The 23,091-nt window shown below is 37.5% G+C and overlaps 1 protein-coding gene across 2 annotated transcripts in view; it reads left to right on the forward strand.

Moving 5' to 3' along the window:
- The window catches only part of PHIP (PHIP subunit of CUL4-Ring ligase complex), a 116,541-nt gene extending 93,710 nt beyond the window's left edge, over positions 1-22,831 (forward strand). For both annotated transcript variants that reach the window (XM_086482487.1, XM_086482488.1), the window contains 13 exons: positions 5,521-5,632; positions 5,845-5,906; positions 7,268-7,423; positions 9,388-9,508; positions 11,536-11,661; positions 13,575-13,647; positions 13,986-14,036; positions 14,323-14,472; positions 15,595-15,747; positions 17,847-18,010; positions 18,490-18,770; positions 19,086-19,247; positions 21,159-22,831. In XM_086482487.1, the coding sequence (XP_086338613.1) occupies positions 5,521-5,632; positions 5,845-5,906; positions 7,268-7,423; positions 9,388-9,508; positions 11,536-11,661; positions 13,575-13,647; positions 13,986-14,036; positions 14,323-14,472; positions 15,595-15,747; positions 17,847-18,010; positions 18,490-18,770; positions 19,086-19,247; positions 21,159-21,802 (2,255 nt within the window). In that variant the 3' untranslated portion in view covers positions 21,803-22,831. The remainder of the gene's footprint in view (positions 1-5,520; positions 5,633-5,844; positions 5,907-7,267; positions 7,424-9,387; positions 9,509-11,535; positions 11,662-13,574; positions 13,648-13,985; positions 14,037-14,322; positions 14,473-15,594; positions 15,748-17,846; positions 18,011-18,489; positions 18,771-19,085; positions 19,248-21,158) is intronic.
- Positions 22,832-23,091: the final 260 nt, after the last annotated feature.

Below are 23,091 nucleotides of genomic sequence, written 5' to 3' on the forward strand. Positions count from 1 at the left end.
TCTTACAATTGCATTGTTACTAGAATTTTTATTTTTTCTTCATTTTTTTCAATTTCTGCTGGAAATGTGGAAACACCTTCTCTGCCTTGAAATTTATGATCTTTAGGTTGTACAAAGAGAATGCCCCTCCCATCTCTTTATGCTTGTTTGAATTCTGTTCTAAACCCCATATGGTTTAGCTTCATTGAAGTGGATATAATTATAATTCACTGTTCTGTGATGTGGGAAAGTTTTTGATTCGTTTTACTTTGCCTGTGCTTAGTTATTTTCAAGTGTTGGATACCAGAGAATGTCCATGACAGGCATGTTCCCCCAGTCATATCTATTTCCTAGTTGTCTTTTCCGTGTGATAACAAAGATCACCTTTCAACAATGAAATCTAAATAGGGGGAGGGAAAGCTGCATTATGACAAAATGATCCTCCAAGGTCTTGGTTTTTTTCCAGGAGGCCAGGAAGTAAATATGTTTTCATTCATAAGAACAGCCTTAGGTTGTCCCTGAAATTTAAAAGATTAAGCAAGTATTATTCAGGAGCTGTGGCTAGCTGACTTGCCAGCATTTCTTGCCATGTCAGGCAAAGCATCATATAGGAGATTAGAGGATTTTAATGTAAGAACGTGATGGTGTATGTGACTGTGTCTGTAGAAACAACTGATATGACATGTTTCTGCAAGTATGCTGCCTCTTTAGTCTGTATTTTGTATTTCCAGTGTGCTGTCCTCTCTTAAGTTCATTGTAGCCAAGTAACCTGAAGAAGTGGCATAGCTGGATGTTAAAAGCTCTTTTTTCTTATTGTTTCTTAGTCTTACCTGACTTTTCTGCCAGGAAGGATGAATTGATCTCCTGTCATTTGATTTACATCATGATATCCTCGCTTAGGATCTGTGCCTTAGCAGCAGATGCATAAATTACATGATAACCATATTAATAAGTTCCATATCATCTCATACTTTACATTATATTGTCTGAAAAGACTGCTAGTCTTCAGTTCTGTAGGGAATCTGGTAAAGACCCTGGGCTTCTGATTCAGTAGTGTCAAAGGCTGAGGCTGGGCTTGGCACTGATGAATGACAGACATTCTCTATCAACCCCTTTCGCCTCCCGGAAGGGGAAGGGAGAGAGAACAAGGGAGAGAGACTTTATGGTTTGGAAACCAGAACTAAAACAGCTTTAATGAAACAACGACAATAAAACAAAAGATTATAATAAGAATAAGAAAATAATGAAATATATATAAATAGATACAACACCAATACCGAACCCAACTCCCCCACCCTGATGACGATACGCCACCACCGACGCTGCAGGGCTGGCACTGGGGCAGTCCCAGGCTGGACTCGGCAGCAGACAGGGACGGGATGCAGGAGCTGGACTCAGGCACTGTATTCAGGGATGCACGGATCGGGATCAATGACAGAAGAACAGACAGAGTCCTCAGATGTTGGCCATCAAAGAAGAGAGATTGACCCTCGTGGTCTCTCAGCTTTACACTGAATATGACGTCTATGGGATGGAATACTCTGTTGGTCAGGTTTGGGTCACCTGTCCGGTTCGCTCCTCCCTGCAGGTGCGACCTTTTACATGCTTGTGACCCTTTTCACTCCCGGCACCCCAACACGGAGTACAAGGTTTAGCAGTGACCTTGGTCACTATAAGAACAAGTCTAAGCAAGGGCCTCTCTGCTCACCGTTACTTGGTATGAACTATAAACATCAGGCCTGATCACTGCTGGGAGCAGTCACTGTCTGGAAAAACATGCTGCTGTTTCAGAAAGTGCCGTTAATTAGAAGAGACTTAACTGAAAAGTTAAAGCACTAAAACAGAATTAGTTCTGGTTTAGCCCAAAGTAGGATAAATAGGAAATGTAAATCTTTATTTCTTCTTTAAAGATCATTTCAGTTTAAAGATCTCTTAAGAGACAACATTGGTCAACATGTACTAATACGTCACCAAGCTTTGCTCTTTCCTGATGGTTATGGATCTGTGGTTTTGTCCTCCTCTGCTATGCTGTACATGTTTTCCCACAAGGTCATGGCAGCAGAAGAATGACTGCCATACCTTGTATGTGACCAGCCTAGCCACAAGTCATCTGTCCGCCGTCGTAATAGAAATCCAGGAGTAGAGGAGGGACTTTGAAATGTTACCCGTGCTGCTCTGAAGACTGCGAGCACAGGTAGCGTCGTCTTCCTGGGCTGGCAACTGTATTTCAAGAAACTTGCAGTGTGGAAAGAATTAGAGCTACACAAAAAGCGTTGAACGTGCCAGAACCTCTTATCAAGGCTTCAATGTAAATAACATGAGTTTCAGGCCAGTAGTGTCTAATACCAACTTGTAACTCTTGACAAGTGTGTGTTACAGTTTGTTCTTCAGTTCCTCTTTTGGGTGGTTAAAAATAGCGGTAAAATAGTCTCCTTCTTTGAGACCGTATGAAATGCTAAAGCGGAGATAGCAAAGACACTGCTGTTAAAACTATTACACCTCTTCCAGGAGCCTTCTGGAGTGCTACCCTGCTCTCTGTATTGACACTTTGGGTATTTTACTAGTGTATGCTTATGTACTCAGAACAAATCATGCATTGTTTTGTTGCAGTGTGGAACACAATATAAAAATGTTCCTTGAAAGTAGACTGTATTTTCTACCAGGATGAGGAGAAATGCCTTAGAACTGTCCATGAAACTGTTCCTGACTATTTAACCACGTGAATTTGAAATCCCCAGGATTTATCTGACATGTTCAAGTCTGCTGAACATTCACCATAGCTCTTCGTCAATGAACTGGTATTGTTTTCATGTCATGTAGTTGCTGGTTTGTCTTCTCAGGACTACTGTTACTATCTCTTCTTATTGGTCTATGATTTCTGGCACTTGGCCTACAACTTAATATTTTTATAGCTACTGTTTGGATAGCCAGTGTGTATAAATTTTATGACTCCACTTGAAGACCTTAAAACATTGATTTTTATTTTTTTTAACCAATAACAGTCCTTAGTGTTTTGATGGGGTTTCTTTGTGGGGTGTTTTTGTTGTTGTTTGGGTTTTGTTTGCTTTAGGGAAGACTAATTATAATTTTTTAATATTAAATGTGTAGTAATGTATGACTCCTTTCAGAAAGAACAAACTTAGGAAGTTTGAGAAGTGACAGGTTCTTATTTTCACTCAGATACTATTTAATATATATCTTTGTCTTTTTGTAGTTTAACTACAAGATTAAAACTTCGACTAAAAGCTATTCCAGTAGGATTCCTGCAGCTTTAGCTGTGTCTTAGATAGGTGTGCATACCTGTCTCTTACATAGCAGCCACTTTTAGGTTCAACATGTATTTTATATTTTCATCCAGCTAACGTTGTCATAGAATAGTTTGGGCTGGAAGGGACCTTTAGAGGTCATCCAGTCCAATCCCCCTGCAGTGAGCAGGGACACCTTTAGCTGGATCAGGCTGCTCAGAGCCCCATCCAACCTGACCTGGAATGTTCCCAGGGATGGGGCTTCTACCACCTCTCTGGGCAGCCTGTGCCAGGGTTTCACCACCCTCATTGTAAAAAAACATCTTCCTCATATCCAGTCGAAGCCTGCCCTCGTTCAGTTTAAAACCATTAGCCCTTGTCCTGTGGCAGCAGGCCCTGCTAAAAAGCTTGCCCCCATCTTTCTTATATGCTCCCATGAAGTACTGGAAGGCCGCTATAAGGTCACCCTGGAACCTTCTGTTCTCCAGGCTGAACAACCCCAACTCTCTCAGCCTGTCCTCACAGGGGAGGTGCTCCAGCCCCCTGATAGTCTTCACGGCCCTCCTCTGGACCTGTTGAAGCAGGTCCATGTCTGTCTTATGCTGGGGGCCCCAGAGCTGAAGGCAGCACTGCAGGTGGGGTCTCACCAGAGCAGAGTAGAGGGAGAGAATCACTTCCCTCAACCTGCTGGCCACACTGCTTTTGGTGCAGCCCAGGATGCAATTGGCCTTCTGGGCTGCAAGCGCACATTGCCAGCTGATGTCCAGCTTTTCATCCACTGGTACCCCCGAGTCCTTCTTGGCAGGGCTGCTCTCAAAAGCTGGTGGTACACAGTTCTGGAAAATTATGCTCAATCCTCTAATAAGAATTTTTGGTCTACTGTCCGCATAGATGATGTAACACAGCGGACATTGGAAAAATAATGATTCAAGAGATTGTTCTGTGGGCTTTTTCAGTCACGTTGTTTTCTGCTTTAGCATTCTGTCCATAGGAATGCTGTGGCTCTTGAGAAATCAGAAGCGGCTGCCAGTGTGCGTTCTTTTAAGTGGTTTTGATCTGCTTAATGTTTAGCCCCAGGAAGGCATTCACAGTTGTACCTACACACATTTCTTCGTAAAACTGATCACTAAGGAGTGCCATATTGGGAGACTGGTACTTCAAGAGCTCTTCAGAATAATGTATTCCTTTAAAATAAAGCATCAACCCTTATTTACATTTTTGATCTTGCATTTCAGATATTTCTGTATACTTGGTTCTGTTACATTCAGTGCAATTAGGACTATTAATGGAAGCTTTGTAATTGTCCTAGTATTACTTGCAATCCATTAGATTTTAAAAAAATAGTGCAGTAAGAGTGGAACATTTCTGAGAATGTATTTACTTTCTATTAATTCAGACAACTGCAGCAAGCTTTTGGTTCGAGCGTGAATGTGTTGAAACAGAGCAAACATTGCAGCAGTTAAGAAAGCGTGTGGATGCTCAAATCCCATGAAAACAAAAATGTGTAGTTCTTGGAATCTCAGGCTTAAATTACATTTGTTCTGGTATTGAGCAAACTGAATACTCCACTAAAAATTGTTTATAAATTCTTTGGCGTATGTTACAGAAAGTGTTAGAATTCATGATGGCATGTAATATACATTCTCACGTGTAATTTTTTTTTTTAATAATACTTCTGACCTTTTTTCTCAGCTAGGTGAATGCTTTGCAGTAGTGAAACCACTTCAAGTCATAGTAAATTGCTTCGCTAACCTTTTGAATAAACTTTAATAAATTTTATTCTTTTATCAGTCAGATTGCCTGCATAGTAAAGGGAAAGAACCTCTGATTTACATTTGGGTAGCTGAAAAAGCACATCAGAAGCCAACGAGGAGGAGCTTAGCAGCATGTAAAATATTCCCCATACAAAAGTGTCATAGTGCTCAGTTATTTTAAGATAGCATGTAGTATTTAATGCAAGCAGATTTGAGTCTTAAAGTTATAGCATTGAAATGTCTTACCTTTTATATGAAATTGAGAAATGAATTCATATAAAAAGAATAGGTAGATTTGCAAATCATTAATTGGGTTTTTTTAATGCCATGTTAACTTTCATCTCTGTTTAAAAGCAGCCTTCAGAAATAATTTAATAACACTTTTTTAAAAAACTGAGCATGACTCATGTTTGCCTATGGGTGCCACAAGTGTTCAAAAGGATTTCTGTATTCAAGATCAAGCCGAAGGTATCTAAAAACTGCTTTTCCTGGGAGGAGTATGGTGCCTTGTATTGATGAAATTATTTTGTGTTCTTACCTAGGTGATCGTTTCAGGTCAGTGATAGATGATGCTTGGTGGTTTGGAACAATTGAAAGCCAGGAACCTCTTCAGCCTGATTATCCTGATAGCTTATTTCAGTGCTACAATGTCTGGTTAGCAAATTTATCTTCAATCTTTATTTTAATTAGTTATTTCATTTGAAGTACTGACTGAGCAACTTGTGTTCATTAAATTCAGTCATGCATCTCAGTGTGCCAGTTTATTATAATACTCTGTGGTATTTAAATATGTTATGTTACAAACATTAAATAATTACTTTGTTGAAGCAATATTAGTAGGTAATTTAAATGTGGTTATTTTTAAGCTGGGACAATGGTGATACTGAGAAGATGAGCCCTTGGGACATGGAGCTGATACCAAGTAATGGTATGGTACATTAATAATATAATTTGCTTTAAGAGTGTATTTAAAGAAGGAAAAAACCAGTTGTATGGTTTTACTTGAAAAATCCTGTTTCTCTTGAGGAGTCCAGGGAAGGCCCACAAACCATTTGCGTTTGAAGAACATCCATAAATCAGTTGTGAAACTAACAGCAGATCCAGATAAATGAACTGTGAAAAAACATACAGCAGCCATATCAGACAAACTCAGTGTATGTTGGAAATAGACAGAAATGTTACAAAAGCTTGTAACAGATGATGTACAGTTAAAGTTAATTTTATGTACAGTTAGGGAGGATTGAAGAGAAACCTGTGCCCTATGTCAGCTTTGAGGAAAGTAGCTGCTCTGAGACCTGTCAGTGTGCCTGTGAGATAGTTTGATAACAGTAGGATTTGCTCCCTGTCTGGCCCAGCACGTGTGACAGATACACGTGCTGCAGGGTGGACAGCACAGCGTGTGGGCACTGTTCACACAAGAATGTAGTATTTCTTCTTTCCTCACTTAGGTTTCTTTTTGAAAATTTCATAAAAGTCTGGTTAATAAACTGAAGTAGAATCAGCATTTTTTTCTTGTGTTCTAGAAATATTTGATAATACTGTCACTCATAAGTAACTATATAAGTTACCATATATAATTCTTAATTCTTTTAAGTTGTAAATGTGTTCATTTCAACTTTTATTTTCGGCTCAGCGCTTCTTTTAATGGTTACTTCTTTGTCATAAGTAAAATACAGAAATTAGAGTGATGACATGACCAAAATAATTAATTAAAATAGGCAGGTAACTTGGTAGGTCTTCAAGAATGCTAGGGTGATGACACTCCTCATTTGCTTGCTCATGAGCTCTGGTTTTAGCATTTGACCTCACAAAACTCAAAACTGTGATAAGGTGGAACCACTACCTGGAGAATGCTTTGGTGTCAACATCAAAGTCATGTTAAACTCCATCTGAAAATCATCGACCATTCATTACCAAAAGCATTTGTTACTAAGGATTTTGGGTTTTAAAAAAACAACCAAACACCACCACAAAACAAACCACAAACTTTTAACTGTGATAAAGGAGTGTCTTAGTTGGTTCTGAAATAAATTCTACAGTGAGCTATTCAGAAGAGGCTAAATCGTGTTTCATGGAGGACTTATCCACCAAACTGCATGGTAAGGGTTTAAATTTAACGTACCACAATATACAGAAAGGATAGCAGATGCATCCAGAATGGCTTTGCACAAAGAACTATGCGTTTGTTTTGGTTAGTAAAACAGCGTTATGTATCTTTGAATTACAGGTGTATGTATTACACAAGATACAAAGATTTATATTTTATTTGGTTTTCATGTTACATTCTAGCTGTATTTCCAGAAGAACTGGGAACTAGTGTTCCTTTAACTGATGATGAACGTAGAACGCTGCTCTACAAACCTCTGGATGGAGAGTGGGGTTCCAGGACCCGAGATGAGGAGTGTGACAGAATCATTGCAGGGATAAACCAACTCATGACTCTGGGTAAATCCTGAATAACACGGGAAACGTTTTTGACTTACATTTTTCAGACTATGCTCGTGTGTGCTTCTGAAATTGCAAAAATTAATGCGGTAAAATACACCTGTTACCTCTGGATTAACTGGAACAAAACTTTGTCATTGCACATTTTTGAATTTTTCATATGATGAGTACATTTCAAAACTAAATTTTCTCCTGTTTTCAAAGGTAACTGTTGCTTTTTGGTAGCTAATTTGATGTATGCTAGGGGTTTGGGTTTTAATCAAAAAAATAAGTACTTTATTTTTTTACTTTAGCTACCAGAATCTCTTGGTAGGGTTACACCTGCAAACTTTATGATGAACAGAAGTTCAGGAAGATAAGGGGGGAAAAAAAAATCTTATATACTTAGCAAAAGGATACCTATGTGTAGATTTCCCCTGCATTAGCCTTTTCTAATTCCCGTTATCTCCCCCACATTGCTGGAGTTAGACCAAATGTTGAGGAAAAAGTAATCGATTAACTTATGAAAAGCTGCTTGCTGTTTGGTTCTAGAGCAATTACTCTTTACAGGCAGCTTCTGAAAAGGTAATTGTTAAACCATTGTGACACATCAGTGCCACATTTACAGGATCAAAGATGGGAGTCTGAGATGGAGATCCCCTGGGTGAAAAATGGGCTGAATCATAAGTGTTTTGTATGTGTAGTGATGAGCAAACTGTGTTAAGACAAAGCAGTCTTAGGTTTTGGGGTAAGAATGGTCATAAATTAAGTATGTAAGTTGTGACAGGTATTATTTTTTAACTGATTTTTGCAGTACTTGAAGCAAGGTAAGACACATTTCAAAAAAGCAAGAAAACTCTTTAACTTTTTAAATACTTCTGATACCTAAACATCCCACATTATGATTTTTTTTTTAGTGAGAAATTGCATAAGAAGTTTCCCTTTGCTTCCAAAAGAAAGGAAATATCCGTACAGTGTAGTAATCCAAATTACATTAAAAAAAAACTTGCAAGGAAACGAGATTTTAGTTGTTTTCACTGTGTTGTCTAAAAGTAATAGTTTTGCATTTTGCACTACGTTGTGTGGCATACTGCTTAGTTTGGGATTTAACTACAGCATATGTGGTGCATATCAGAACGCAGCAGCAGTTGCTAGAACATTCATAAGATTAAGTAAACAGCTTTTAGAAGAGGAGCAGTCTGTTTAGCAACAACCTATTTTCTGTTTTTAAAGACTTTTGAGAGAGACTTTAAAGGGGGTTTTTAATGGTTTTGTATTACAGTATTTTCCCGTGAGGTGTAAAATGTTAGAATGATGTGTCTAAGCACTCATGATGCTTCTAAGCACAGGAGGAGAAAACCAAGTTTGTGTAGGTGCCCAGACTTAAATGGCTCAGCAGTCTTCTGGCGTTCTGGTGGGCTGGTTGTAGAAGGCTTCTTTGCTGTTAGGGAGGGACGGGAGATTGTGTTTCTCTTTGATTTTGAGTGTGGATTTCCCCATACCTTAGAGATGGAAATAGTACTGTAACTTTAATGGTAAGCATTTAATGAATTGCTTTGTTTGAAGATGGGAGAGTGGCAATATAAAACCGAATTAAACGAGCCTGTGTTGTAAATAACGATACTGAATTGTTGTAAATAATGATACTGAATTGCACGTCCCCATATATGTGTAATTTATACATCTAAATGTACTTTTCAAATGTGTATATTTCGCATGCGCTTGCTATGTCTCTGAGGAGTGCGGTGCTAAGTGCACAACAGAATGGATAGTCACTGCAGTGACTGCACGCACAGCATACACCTCAGCAAGCGCTTTTATGTGTAAAGTATCACAAATTGCTTGGAATATCTAGAGTAGTTGTTATTTGAAAAGTGCTATGTGTTTCAAATATGAAGAAATATGGAGGGGGAGGCGAATCTTGAAATTGCTAAGGGACTTTTGTGGTATATAACTTTGATTTTATTTTTTTTAATGCTATCTAGATATTGCTTCTGCGTTTGTGGCACCTGTGGATCTTCAGGCTTACCCAATGTATTGCACTGTCGTGGCGTATCCCACAGACCTCAGTACCATTAAACAAAGGCTGGAAAGCAGATTTTACAGGTTAGATCCAAGTCTCAGTTTCTGCTGTAAAATACTGCCAGCCACGTTTTTGTTAGCTCTTTGTCTGGTAAAACCCAGCTATGAGATGCGTATAGGTGTGTGCTTTCTGTTTCTCCTATCTTCTGTCCTTGATCTAGATTCCCATTTTATGAAATTTTTAAAAAGGATTGAACCTCTCTCCTCCAAAATGTATTTTAGAATTATGTGGTGTTCATACTCCTGCTTATGCAAATGATTTGTTCCATGTGAGATTCAGATTGCAGGACTAGAGACTAGGTCAGTAAAATGACTTTTAGTCAAAAGGATTATGTCTCCACTCTATAATTTTTTTCAGAAAAAAAATTGTTTTTTAATAGAGAAACCTTAGTACTTTGTCAAGTGTTTTTGTCCTAATGTGCTTTTAAAAAAGAAAATAAAATCTTGCGTTATCACTTAAGAAGTTACACAGAAAACAGCTTCTTAAGTTACTGGCTTTGAAATTCTAAATTGTTGGACAGCAACAAAGGTAAGTTTTAACTTTTTGACACTGTTTTGATGTTTTCCTAAACTACTATTGCAATAGCTGTATTTTTTTGCAGTAAATATTATTTATGTAGGACTATGCTCCTTTAAATTACTTCTGTTGCCTTTGGTTCTTGGGATATTTCTGGTTTGATAATCAGTGTCCCTCTAATACTTGTTTTGGATAAACATGGGTAGCATTTCGGTTTGGCCCAAATTTCAAAGTTCATTTGCAGTACTGTATATGTACTAACTGAAGGTTGAATTCTAAATTAAAATCACTTTTTCATTTAAAATGACCTTGTTTTTTATACATTATAATGCAATCATATACATTTATTGGTCCATTTATTGTGTGATTTAAGGTAATCTACCTTTCACTTCTGTACTGTTCTGGTTTGCAATGAGAGGTGGTGAGGAATTCTTGCTGGATTTTGTTTTTCTTGTCAAAAGAGCAAGTGGTTATTTTTGGTAAACAGCATAGCTTCTTCAGGAAATCTGGTTTTATTAGTTTGTAGTATTGCCAAGGCCTGTTTAGGTAATAATCAACCACCTTGTCTTGGGCTTTCCAGTGGAATTTTTTTCTTTCCCTTCTGCAGGAGGGATTGTTCAGATGGCTTGTGATTTTGGTAGCTTTTCATGAGGCTTACCTTTAAAATATATTTTTCCTCTTCTGAACCAGGAGTCTTAGCAGGCCTGTATGTTTTTGAAAAATGCAAAACAAACCAGAAAAAGTATGATTTCCCCCCCCCCCCCCCCAGTCGCTGCTGCCATTGTATAGAACTAAATGCTGGAATCATAAATGTGATTAAACTGAATCTAAACGCTTATGCTGAACATTTTAAACGATCCTCTGCTTCACTCTACAAAACACTTGTGCAGCATTTCTTTTCATCACGTTTTGCTAGTATGAAAATAGAAGATTGTATATATCTGTAACTTCTTGCTGTCATAGATTTTATTTGAAATAGTATGTATTTTCTTTTTTTATTGTATCTTTTTCTAGATTTGCATCTATTTTTTTTCAGTTATTTTTGCTTTTGTGCATCATTTTTCATAATATGGTTATTCTATAGTTAGGTCATTGCATCAAGGCTATGTTGGGAAATCCGATCACTGTCTATCTGCCAAAAATGTGTACTTTTAATAATTTTTTTATTACTATTAATATTTTTATATTACTATTTTGTTAATCCTCAGCTGTGACTTAAAAGATGATATAGGGTGGCTTTTGTGTATCATAAACGAATAGTAAAAGCTGAAGCATCACAGCTGAGTTTTCCCAAGAAGTGTCAGTTATATTCTTAAAGCCATCTGTGTAAGTTGCTGTAGGACGTAACATGAGAGCTGCCTTCTGCTGGTCACACAGAGCAGCATATCGAAGTGTGCACGTTTTCTGGTGTAATGTAAAAAAATGATGAACGGGATAATACCTTGGAAGAAGGACGTAAGGCTTTTTCTCCTGTTTCATGTATGTTGCTAGAAATTAAGTGTCTTGTTCCCCTGCCCTGCTTCCTTCTATACAGGCGCCTTTCTTCATTAATGTGGGAAGTCCGGTACATAGAACACAATACTCGCACATTTAATGAACCTGGAAGTCCAATTGTCAAATCCGCCAAATTTGTCACAGATCTTCTGCTGCACTTCATAAAGTGAGTTGCTTAGTAGGTCTGTTGTCATTCCTGTCTCTTACCGAGGTATTTAGCCTTTTCAGATCTGAATTTTAAAGTGAATTTTTAAAGCTGGAGTAAGCCTGTTGGCTGCTGTTGGGGCAGAAAAGAATAAAGCTTATCATGACAAAGAATATGTACGTTTGCAAAACACGATGAAGTTTTATAATACTTTGATTGGCATGGCATTTTATTTCAAGAGACTGTGCTAAGTGATAAAAATGCATCTGAGTATCTTCATGGAGTGATAGATACATTTATAGGTAAGTTTGGAGTTCTGATTTTGAGTTTGAATACTGCCTATGTTAACATAATTGTGGGCATTTAATTCTCAAGTCTTTACAATTTATAATGTGATTGAAAATAGTGTTTGATATGCAAAATAACTGGAGGTTTTGTAGTCAATAGTCTTTCAAATGTTCTTTTTTTATTAATGTCTGTAGAAAAATTCAATGAGAAATGTTTCAGATTTCTCACAGTCAGTTGACACATCTGCAGACCTAAAGTGTGTAAGAGCTTACTGAGTGCGCCCCTGCCTTGATTTGCTTGTGCGCAGTGCATGCCACTGTTCCCACCTTGTAGAAACAGCAAGGTGCTTCATTAGTTTAACACAAATCATGACGTTTTTAGTGATTTAGTTTCTCAGTGTTAAATTGAATCTTGTTCTTTTTTATTTTCTGTTTTCTTAAAAACATCAGAATTCCATTACGTATTTGGAAATCTAGGACTTTGACTCCATACATAAGTCTTTGATATCTTCAGTGCCTGTAATTTCTGGTACTGGCTGGAAAGTGAAAAATACTTCAGATGTTAAAAATGTTAATGAAACACACCTTTAGGAACAGATCTAAAGGGCTTCTCTATTACTAATTTTGTTGTTTAACATCTTTGTCCTAGATGTTTTTTTCTCTGATTAATTAAGCAGCTCAGGGTTTTTCAAAGTTTGTGGTTTTAATTGGTTTAAATTAGTGCAACACATGGACATTCTTATTTAATAATGCCCTATAGCTTGTGTCTATTAATATACTTGTTTAAGTGAACTAGCAATGCATATGAAGCCCAGACTTCTGGGTTTTTTAGGGTTCTAACTGTAGGGCAGAAGGCCTAGACCGTGGAAGGCAAACCCCATGGTTCTAACGAAAGTGAAATACGTAGATGCTTCTGAGAATCTAAGGCTTGGTCTCTAAGTTACCTAAAGATTTTAAAAAGCAGAAGCGGGGGGGTGTTTCTTGATTCCGCCCCCCCAGCTGTTCTAGCAATAATTACAGTAGCCTGTATTATGGATTAAGATTCCACCGGAGTATGTGTTCACACCTTTTTTCTGGTGGTTTGTGTTGCTACATGGTAGAAGACCTTTGGGCTTTCTTTTGTGTAGGAGTTTGCTGGTTTACAAGAATTGAAAACTGATGTTTGTTTTGCTGATTTAATTATGCAAGTTTATACAATAACAGTGCTAGTCCTTACACAAATAAACATTACATTTCCAACGTCTTGGATTGTGGGTGCTAATGTATTAAATTGCTCTTTTGCACATGAAATGCACTGTAGTGCTTCTTGCAAAGCTAGATGGGCCCCAAAGTCCCTTCTGTGGTGTAGTATTAGATTTTTCTAATGCTAATAAATTCATGGTAAAGGATTGAGATTTTTAATTTTAGAACATTGACAGTGTTAAGTGGATATATTTTACAGAGTGCAGATAATATTTTACAGCTTTTTGAGCAGAAGATTAGCTTTTCTTATTACTGCAGTCCTCCTAGTATTCCTATAGCACTTAACGCTCTATGGTTTTATTTTGGAATGGCTTCGTAAACATTTTCCTCATCCTAAGCAACATACAGTTGGTTCCATAATTGAAGATGGAAAATAAATGTTAGTGTTTATTTCTTTTTGCACAGAGACCAGAGTTGCTATGACATCATTCCATTATACAATGCAATGAAGAAGAAAGTGTTGTCTGACTCTGATGAGGTAAGTGGTTGTTTCTTAGACATTGGCATTGATAGGCCGGAGAAACGGGACCAGTGTCTCCATCCTACTGGATACAAAAGTACTGTGTTCAGTCACAGTGAGGGAGTGGGGTGTGCTTTTCTGTCAGTTACATGTTTCTTTTTGTCAGCTGGAAAATTTAGATGCTTCTTAGATTTCTGAGAGGTTCTCAAAACTGACGGTCACATGAAATGCTTCCCAGAGGGACAGGATTAGAACTGTAAAGACACAAATTATAAGAGGAGTATAAAAGAACTCACCTACTCATATATGCTTATATTTTTTTAACCTTTTTATGCGACTCATTATCTTGCTCAAAGGAAGAAGAGAAAGATACAAATGTGCCGGGAACTTCCACTAGAAAAAGAAAGGTACATTTTTATATATATGTGTTTTTTAAATGATTTATAATGCTATAAATAATTAGGAGTGAGTTTATAAACAAAAGAATGTAGAACTGAAAGTGTTTATTATCGTGTACTGTCAGCTTTTGGAAAGTTTGAACTTAAAAGTGACATGTTGTTCTACTGAGCTGTTCAATGTAAAAGCATTTCTGTCTGTGCTGCTGTGTGTTATGAATTCATTAATTAGAATTTATATCCGGCAGGGTAACTTTTCCATTAGATTCTGTAAAAACAGACAATACTGTCATTTCAGGATCATCAGCCAAAGCGGCGGCTACGTAATAGAGCTCAGTCATATGACATTCAGTCATGGAAGAAGCAATGCCAGGAGTTGCTGAATCTCATTTTTCAGTGTGAAGACTCTGAACCGTTTCGACAACCGGTGGATCTCCTTGAATATCCAGTGAGTGCTTTAGAACAGGAAGATACAACAGCAGAAGTTATAATCCAGTGGTTAGGTGTTTGGGTTTTTTTTTCAGCTGTGACCATTTTTCCAGCTCTTTTAATTGAAACTTCAGGCTGCTGTATTGACAGAAATTTTTTTTCACTGCTTGGTTGCCACGTGATAATAACGTTTATTGTTGTCTTAAAGTAACTTCGAAATAAATGATACATTTCTGCTCTCTTAAATACTTCAGTTGCAAGATGTTTTATATCTAGGGATGTCTGGGTTGTTGAGTACATGACAGCTTTTGCAATTAAGATGCATCTTTCCTTTTTTTGAGTGAAAAATGGTCATATATATGAAGTGTGGATGTTTGGTTCTTGCATGTGACAAGTGTTGTCGTGGGTCAGCTGATAGAGAGCACCTTACTAGGCTTGGGCATGAAACACACTGCTCCCTGGTGTCATAAATCTGTTAAACGTTCAGAGGCACTCACACAGCTTCTGTTTGCTCTGATGGACTAACTTTGATAATTTGGGTATTTAAGGTTTTTTTCATATGGATATTCCTCTGTTTCTTCCATAGCCCAGAAAAAAAAAGTCCTGTCATTGGCTTGAACAGGGTCTTATTTAAGCCTTTGGAGTTTTCATTATTTTAATACTATTTTCCTAAATTGTCAGGTCTCCATTTGGGAGACTGCTCAGGTTTCAGCAGAGATTTGCTAAGCCTCTGATCAGGTTCAAATATTCGAACTTCATATTTTAAAGCTAATAGGTAACAAAAGTATTGGACTCAGTACCAAGTTTGAGCTGTTAAGCCACCCAGAAAGCTTGTAGTCACACTTTCATATCATGGTTATCTTCATGACCCTGTGTGTCAGTAACGTAACCCTTAGGACACAAATTTTGAGCAAATGTGTTTATAAAATGAATTAAATCTTGTGTCAGTTAACTTCTAACCTCGATCCTGTTGAGTGTGTCTGTAAGGAGTTCTGTTGTGTACGAATAGAAAGGAGCAAAATGTCTGTAGCAGTCTTCCATACCTGTTTAGATAGGTTTATCAAACGCATCCTCATGAAAATGATGCATTAAGACTTGGGGAAAAAAAATTGTAATACATTGCTTTGCTATTTCTTAACAGGATTATAGAGATATTATTGACACTCCTATGGATTTTGCTACTGTTAGAGAAACACTGGAAGCTGGCAACTATGAGTCACCGATGGAGTTATGTAAAGATGTGAGACTTATTTTCAGCAATTCCAAGGCCTATACACCAAGTAAAAGATCAAGGGTAGGACTTTTTCTTTTCTTGCTGTTGTTTGAAAGAATACTTATATCTGAAAAATACAGGACAGAAGAATTAATTATTATTTTTTGTTTAATTATTGTTTACTTATTTCTGATCTTCGAATGTGAATATTTCTGAGAAAGTAGTATAGCTTTGTATTTTAAAGGAAGGGAATGTATGCTGTTTAAATGCCTAAAGTTCTGATGTTCTGCAAGTGTGCTTCAAAAGTCAGTATTTGAAAGTGGATCCAAAGGGAGAGGCACACTGAAGGAAAGATCTGTAGAAACATGATTGTGGGTACAATAGTGGAATTTAACTGATATTTTGGGGAAGAAACTAGATTTTAAAACGCAGACAGAGCCTCAAACTCCTCCACTTCGGAGGTTGCTCCAAACTGAAATACCCAGGTCTAGAGAGTAGAGGACAATGAAATTCTGTGCTGTTCACCAGTGCAGTGAGATTGTAAAGAAGTGCTTAAGATTTCCGGGAAACAGAACTGTTTACATAAAGCATGAGGCTACAAAGCCAGTCTTACTGACCTGATACTGAAACGCCCTGCCAGTGGTAGAATTAATATTTTCTCTCAAATTGACTTGCAGGTGCATATCTGTTAGCAGTGAAAGTGACAACTGTATCCTTACGCATGTTCAAGGCTTCTGTGTAGCTTTTCTTCTACTAATGTGTGTTAGAATTATTAATGTGTGACTAGAATTATTAATAGCTTTTATGTTCAGCTGTTCTAAATTGCAAATTAATCATCAGGACTTTATTGTCTTAAAGTATAAAGACAAATTCCTTAGTAGGTGACTAGCAAGCAGGACTGATCGATTGATCTCTCTTCAGTCAGTAGCAGACAATCCCACTCACTGTTTGAGCTGCCTAAGAGTCACTCTCTTGTCTCTTGGTTGCATCAAAGGGCAGTTTGGAGTCTTTTGTGGTTTTTCTTTCTCTTCTCAATCTCCTCAAACCAAGATAGGAGGATGCTTGACATTAACTCAGCTCTGTGTGGAGGTTCTTCTGACATTTTCATATTTTTTCATGTTTCTTCCAAACAGACTGGTATAGTAGTAAACTTATAGCTCTTAGAAGTGGAAGGTTTTGATGTCAAGAATTTCAGTATTCCAGAACCTATGTACTTCCAGTGCATGCAACACACAGTTGTTGAACGGTGCTGTTTTTACTCTGCCTTGTCATTCAGTGATATTTTTAGCATCTTACTTTACATCACTGATGCTTACTTGAAGAGTAAACGTAAACCTGTCACCTTCATTATTTTCTTGGCACATTAGACATACATTTTTATATTAACTTTTTAAACATATTTTCTCATGAAATTTCTTTGGATGTCCTCTCCAGTAATGCATGCAAAATGTGTCCCACTTACTGTTTAGTCTGGCACTCAGCTTGTGTGGTGTGTCATTAGGTAGGCAACTGTTTAATATTGTCTTTGTGTTTCATATTCTAAGAAGGTGCTGCGTCCCCTCTTAATTATAGGGGACATAATTAGTTGTGATCTAAACTGAGTTTGATTGGGTGTTTCTATAAATTGTCCAAGGCTAGAGGGGAAAAAAAATAAAAGAAGAAAAACATTCACCTACGTAATTCTAATACAGTTTTGGATTTTTTTTTTTGTACCTGTTGCAACCAAATCACTGGTAGTATCAGTTCATCCAAAAGGGGAATAGACTGATGGTCAAATACAGGATATAAGGATGCAGCTTAATACAGAAGAAAATTAGATTTCTTGACCCTAGGCCTGATACAGTACAATTTTGTTAAGGATCTCTCTGTGGTTTCTGCTGAAGGTAGAAAAGGATGCATTCTGGAAATGCAGTTGAAAAGGGACAGCTGAAAAGGTGGCTTTTCTAATTTTCCCTTATGTGTGTGATTTTCAGTTGTAATACACTTTTCAAAACCATGAAAATAGTCACAGCAAACCTGAGCATGGATTAGTGCAAATTTGTTAAGATGGTCTGTAAATTTCCTTAAAACGTTTCCATATTAGTCAGTTTACTTTTATAGCTATTGTTCAGTGATAAATAAGTAAAATGATGCTTTGGAAAAGTATAAAACTTGCTTGTTTACTGGCTTTTCTTTTATAGATCTACAGCATGAGTTTGCGCCTTTCTGCTTTCTTTGAAGAACATATAAGTTCTATTTTATCGGATTATAAATCTGCCCTACGCTTTCATAAAAGAAATACAATAAAGAAACGAAGGAAAAAAAGAAGTAGAAGCAGCTCAGTTTCCAGTAGTGTTGCATCCAGGTATATTGATTCCTTTACAGTATTTGTGAAATGTGGCACAAGTCTGACACACCCGAACAGTAGAAGTGTGGTTTTTTCCTTAATATTTCCTTTGCTCTTCCCTATACTGCAGAATGATAGCTTTGACGTGCAAGTCCCTATGAGGTGGAAGTTTTAAACTTTACTTAGAGCTATCCTAGTGCAAGTGCCTAAAATTCAAATAACTGCTGAACATGTGCAGTAAACCAACGTTGTTAGGATAGTGATGGCATCATGCTTTGTCATATAACTATAGCATTTATTTTAAAGATTCACTTTTCAGAGGCTCATAACTACATGAATTTCTACAGTAGATGTTGTATTTTGAACATACATCATACAGAGATGATTGTTTTACTCCCATGATCTCAGAAACTGGCATTTAATTTTATTTATTCCTGTAAAATAAAAAAAAAAAAAAAAGCAGTCATCCAGGATACAAATTGTTACTCCTTTTGCAGCCCTGAAAGGAAGAGGAGATTAATAAAACCTCAGCTGAAGGCAGAAACTTCTGCCACCTCTTCGACTTCTGCACCTGCACGGTCAACAGCACTGAGACATGCTCTGCCTCAGATAAACGGAAAAGCGGCTGAAACCTCTTCCCTTGTGCGGACTAGAAGCAATAGGGGGATAACAGATGTGGCTGTTGCAGAACAACCATCTACTTCTTCAGGAGCAAAGCCTTTAACGATAAAGCCTTTAATTACAAAGCCTAATACTACTGCAGGGTCAGGAAAGTCAGGCAAGTTATTTCTTTGATAGTTTGGGGTTTTTTATAAGCTGTGAATGGGTTTTAAACATAAAACTTGCTTTTTTGAATATCAGATGTATTTGTCTCAGTTAAGGCTAGTTCCATTTTCAAGCTGCCGTGCCTTTGAGGTTCTTCAGAGGAAAGCTGAACAAGTTAGGCTATGTTGTTTTATCCAGGAATCTTTCTCGCTTCTTGGTCACTGATACAAATTGTTTCTAGTAGAACATGACTTCCTTTTTTAGACAGATAACATTGAGTGTGGTATAAACTACTTAACCTGGATAATTTTTTTTTTTGTCCTTCTAGTACTGGAGAATTCAGCCAAACATTCCAAGAACCAGAATATTGTATCAATCCCTAGTCAATCTGATTACAGTCATAACACTAGGAATAACTCCACAAGAGAAAATCCTGAGAAAGAGAAGCAAATCAAGCGCAAAGTAAAATCTTCAACTGTTAATCAACAAGGTATGGGGTTTCTTGGGAATCACCCTCCCAGTTACTGATGTAGTGGCTGTAGTGTTGTACTTCAGTTTTGATAATTTGGGGGTGGGGTAATTAATATGCATTATGACTTAGCAGAATAGGGAAGCCTAATGGAAAAACTCAGTCACAGTTAGTTTCCTTCTTTATAAATTAGCATAGTTTTGACTGCTCTTAACACCGTTTCCATGACATGATAACTGTTGTCTGGTCTGATTTATCTGTACCTTCATTTACATATTACAAGTGTCATGTTAGGAGTGCTCAGATTCCGAAGCAGATTTCTGCAGGGTTACACTTTAAACCCTGTCGGTTGTACCTAATGAAACTTAGTGGTTTATATTTGGGTCAGTAACGCTGAGTGTGATGAACCGTCCTCACAATTAGGAGCATAAAGATCCCAGCTGCAACTTTGTTCTTTCATTTTTTTGCTGCAGCAAAATAGAACTATGCAGTGGTTGCTGCTTCTGTTCAGTGTATTTGTATGGATTGATCAGACCTCGTTTCATGTAATCTTCTGACTGAACTGGCTTGGTCTTTTGATGTCTGGATACCTTAGAACTCAAAGCTTCTGAGGGGACTGAAATAAGATCTCCTAGTCTAAAAGCTTTCCTGTTTATGAAGGAGCTCTGAACTGTCATGAAGCTGCTGTGAAGCAGCGAGATCCACTAAGCATCTTTTCTCTGAAGGTGGAGAAACAGTAGTCTGCAAATTGGCCCCCACCTAATTAATATGGTTACTCCTTGTAGTCCTCCTCTCCCTGAGGATTATCTGTTCTTTCTTACTCTTCCATGCTTCTGAAAACACAGCTTGTGTTCCGATATGTTAAATCATCTATCCATACCTTGCAAGCTTCCTCACAAAGGCCTCGGCTGTTGCCACATTGCATGGCAGAACGTGTGCCCATTATACAACTGGGTGTTTGGTCATGTCAGAGGCCTCTGACTGTTGTGACGTGATCCTGTCTCTCCTGCACATCCACACTTAGGACAGTGGAGGCCTGTGCTTTTAGTGCATGATGGGGCACATTTGAACACAGCAGGAGCTGCATGTGGACGTCCCATCAAAGGACCGGGTGAACTGTCATACTGGCTTTGAGTCTGTTCCTGCTCATGTTTTAGGGAGGGGCTGTGGTATCAGAACATCTCCATACGAGGTCCTGTGACATCCCGTGCTGAGGAAGTTGAGTACCACTCACCTAAGAAAAACTCATAGCCCATAAAAGTCTCCAAGCACATAGTCTTCTGCCATGTGTCTGTTAATGTGAGAAACTTGTACAAATCACATACTTTTGTGTGTGTGTGTGTGTGTGTGTAAGTCTCCCACGTTTCCACCTTTTTCCTCACTTTTTTGTTAAAATAACCCTGGTCTAATGAACTGGCTATAAAGGCTGCTGCCTCAGGCTGAAAGAAACTTTTTCATTTCTCCAGAGATGTCCTGTTGTGAAGCATTCCCAGTCCTTGCAGCAGTGCTTCTTGGGAAACTTTTTGCTGCTGTACATACCGAATAGTTTTTGTCCACTGGTTTTGTATCAGCTAAGAAAAATACTTGAGCTGTTCTGGGGTGTTTTCTTTTTTTTTTCTTTTTTCTTTTTTTTTTTGTTTGTTTTTTTTTTTCCCTTTGGTGTTTCTTTCCTTTGTTGTTTTTTTTTTCCCCTGCCTTTTTTTTTTCCTTTGTTTTTTAAGCTACCTTGAGGTAACCCCAACTAGAAGTTAGTCCTCATTGCATACTGGAATGAAGCTCTTTTTGAGCTCTACTTTGGGTTTCTTAGATTTTGACAGATCGGCAATCACTGTGAATCCATTCAGATATTTTAGTAAGAGTTTTATTAAGGCAGTGTGAAAATGAATGTAAATGCAAATCTGTTACGTGATAAGTACTCTCATTCCTTTACAGCAGACTGCAAGAATAATGCTTTGGCATCAGGAAGCATTCAGGTGAATGGACACGGAGGACAGCCTTCAAAACCTCCAGTTAAAAGGGGTCCTGGACGGAAACCGAAGGTGGAGACTAATAACAGTAGCTGTGAAGTGGTGCACAAGAAAAGAGGCAGAAAACCAAAAAAGCTACAAATTGTTGAACAGCAAAAGGTTGCAGAGCAGAATACAATCCAGACCGCAAGGGACGTACCAGAAGAAGCCTCTGCTTCTACTGCATGCAATTCTCTTTCTGAAAATAATATGAAGGAAGACTTGTTACAAAAAAAAGGCCGTGGGGGTAGAAAGCCAAAAAGGAAGGTAAAGACCCATCAGCCAGGCTCGGACCTCTTAGTTCCTGCGAATGTTAAAATGCAAACGAGAAGCAGGAGGAAAAAGACAGATGAGCCTATGGAGGAGGGGTCTGAAGAGCTTAAAGATTCTGAACCTCACATGAGAACTAGAAACCAGGGTAGGAGGACAGCCTTTTACAATGAAGATGACTCTGAAGAAGAGCAAAGGCAGCTATTGTTTGAAGACACCTCCTTAACTTTTGGAACATCTAGCAGAGGCAGAGTCCGAAAGTTGACTGAAAAAGCAAAAGCTAATTTAATCGGTTGGTAACTCCTACCAAGGGTTTTACTTCAGAATGCTATGAAGCAGGTACAGTTAAGAAACAGCAGAACAGACTTCTGCTTCCCTGCTGCTATTATGGGTTAGAAGAATATGTTCTGGTTTGGGGAGAAAAATTTAGCAAAAACTAAACTGAAAGAACATTCTTTGAAAGAAAGATATATTTTAAACTTTTGCTATTTATTGCCCTCCAAATAGGTTATGCATTTCAACAGTCATTTTGTTCACAGTTGAGAATAATGGAAGCAATTTCTGACTGACAATGTACAGAGGTGAGAACTACTCTGCTCGGGTAGTGCGTAGTATCTACACAATTAAAAAAAGGTGATAGAACTTTTAATGCCACAAACTGAAAACAAATCTATTTTTGACCAGGCAAGGTACACTTTGGTTGTAAAGTCAAGTTGCCTAGGAAGGCAAAAAGTGGCGGTAAATTTACTTAAGTTTCTATTAAATACAAAAATACCAAACTTTGCTAATCTGAAAATGTTTAATTTCAGTTGTGATGGAACACTCAACTGCAAAAGAAGCCTAGCACAGGCCATTGGTTTATCCAAGTTCTGCCAAACATAGCAAAAATGTAATCATAAATATATATATATCCACATTGGAAAAAGTTTGACTAATGTCTAATTTTTCAGACCTTGATTCTTGTATCAATCACTAAATCTCTGTTTATTGTGCCAAAGACTGAGAATCAGTGCAGTGGAAAGCCTTTTTTTCTTTTTGAGTGTCAGTACAGCATACCATTTGCAGTGATAAAAGCTGTGTCTTGTTTTAAATAGTAAGTTGTTAACATTGTTCTGAAATGTATCCTTTTTGGTACTTTTGGTAGAAAATAATGCACTGGTGGGGTCCTTTGACAGAGATGTTTTAGACAAAATGTATAATTGGTTAAAGGATTCAAGGAAATTACAGGACAGGTATGGAATGATGATGTTTACTTTCTGATCCAGATTGATGGTTGTTTCTACAACTTTAGACATGCTTAAGAGGCTAAAATGACCTACAAAGAAAAGTGTATGTGTATATATTAATATATACATAAACACATACATATAAAATATTACCCAGGTATAAATTTTTTTCAGGATTTTTTAGATAGCACTAGAATTGAAAATAAATTTTAAAATGTCATACTTTATAGTTTAATTTTAAGGGGAAGATTGGTTATTTTCAATTATTAAGGTTAAAAGGCCAAATCACTTTTTATGCAATCATGTTTTATACAGTGGTCTCATTGCACATTGTGTTTTTCTGCACTTTTTATGGTATATCAC

The sequence above is a fragment of the Leptosomus discolor genome, chromosome 2, assembly GCF_034619465.1.
Source record: "Leptosomus discolor isolate bLepDis1 chromosome 2, bLepDis1.hap2, whole genome shotgun sequence".
Taxonomy (NCBI): domain Eukaryota; kingdom Metazoa; phylum Chordata; class Aves; order Leptosomiformes; family Leptosomidae; genus Leptosomus; species Leptosomus discolor.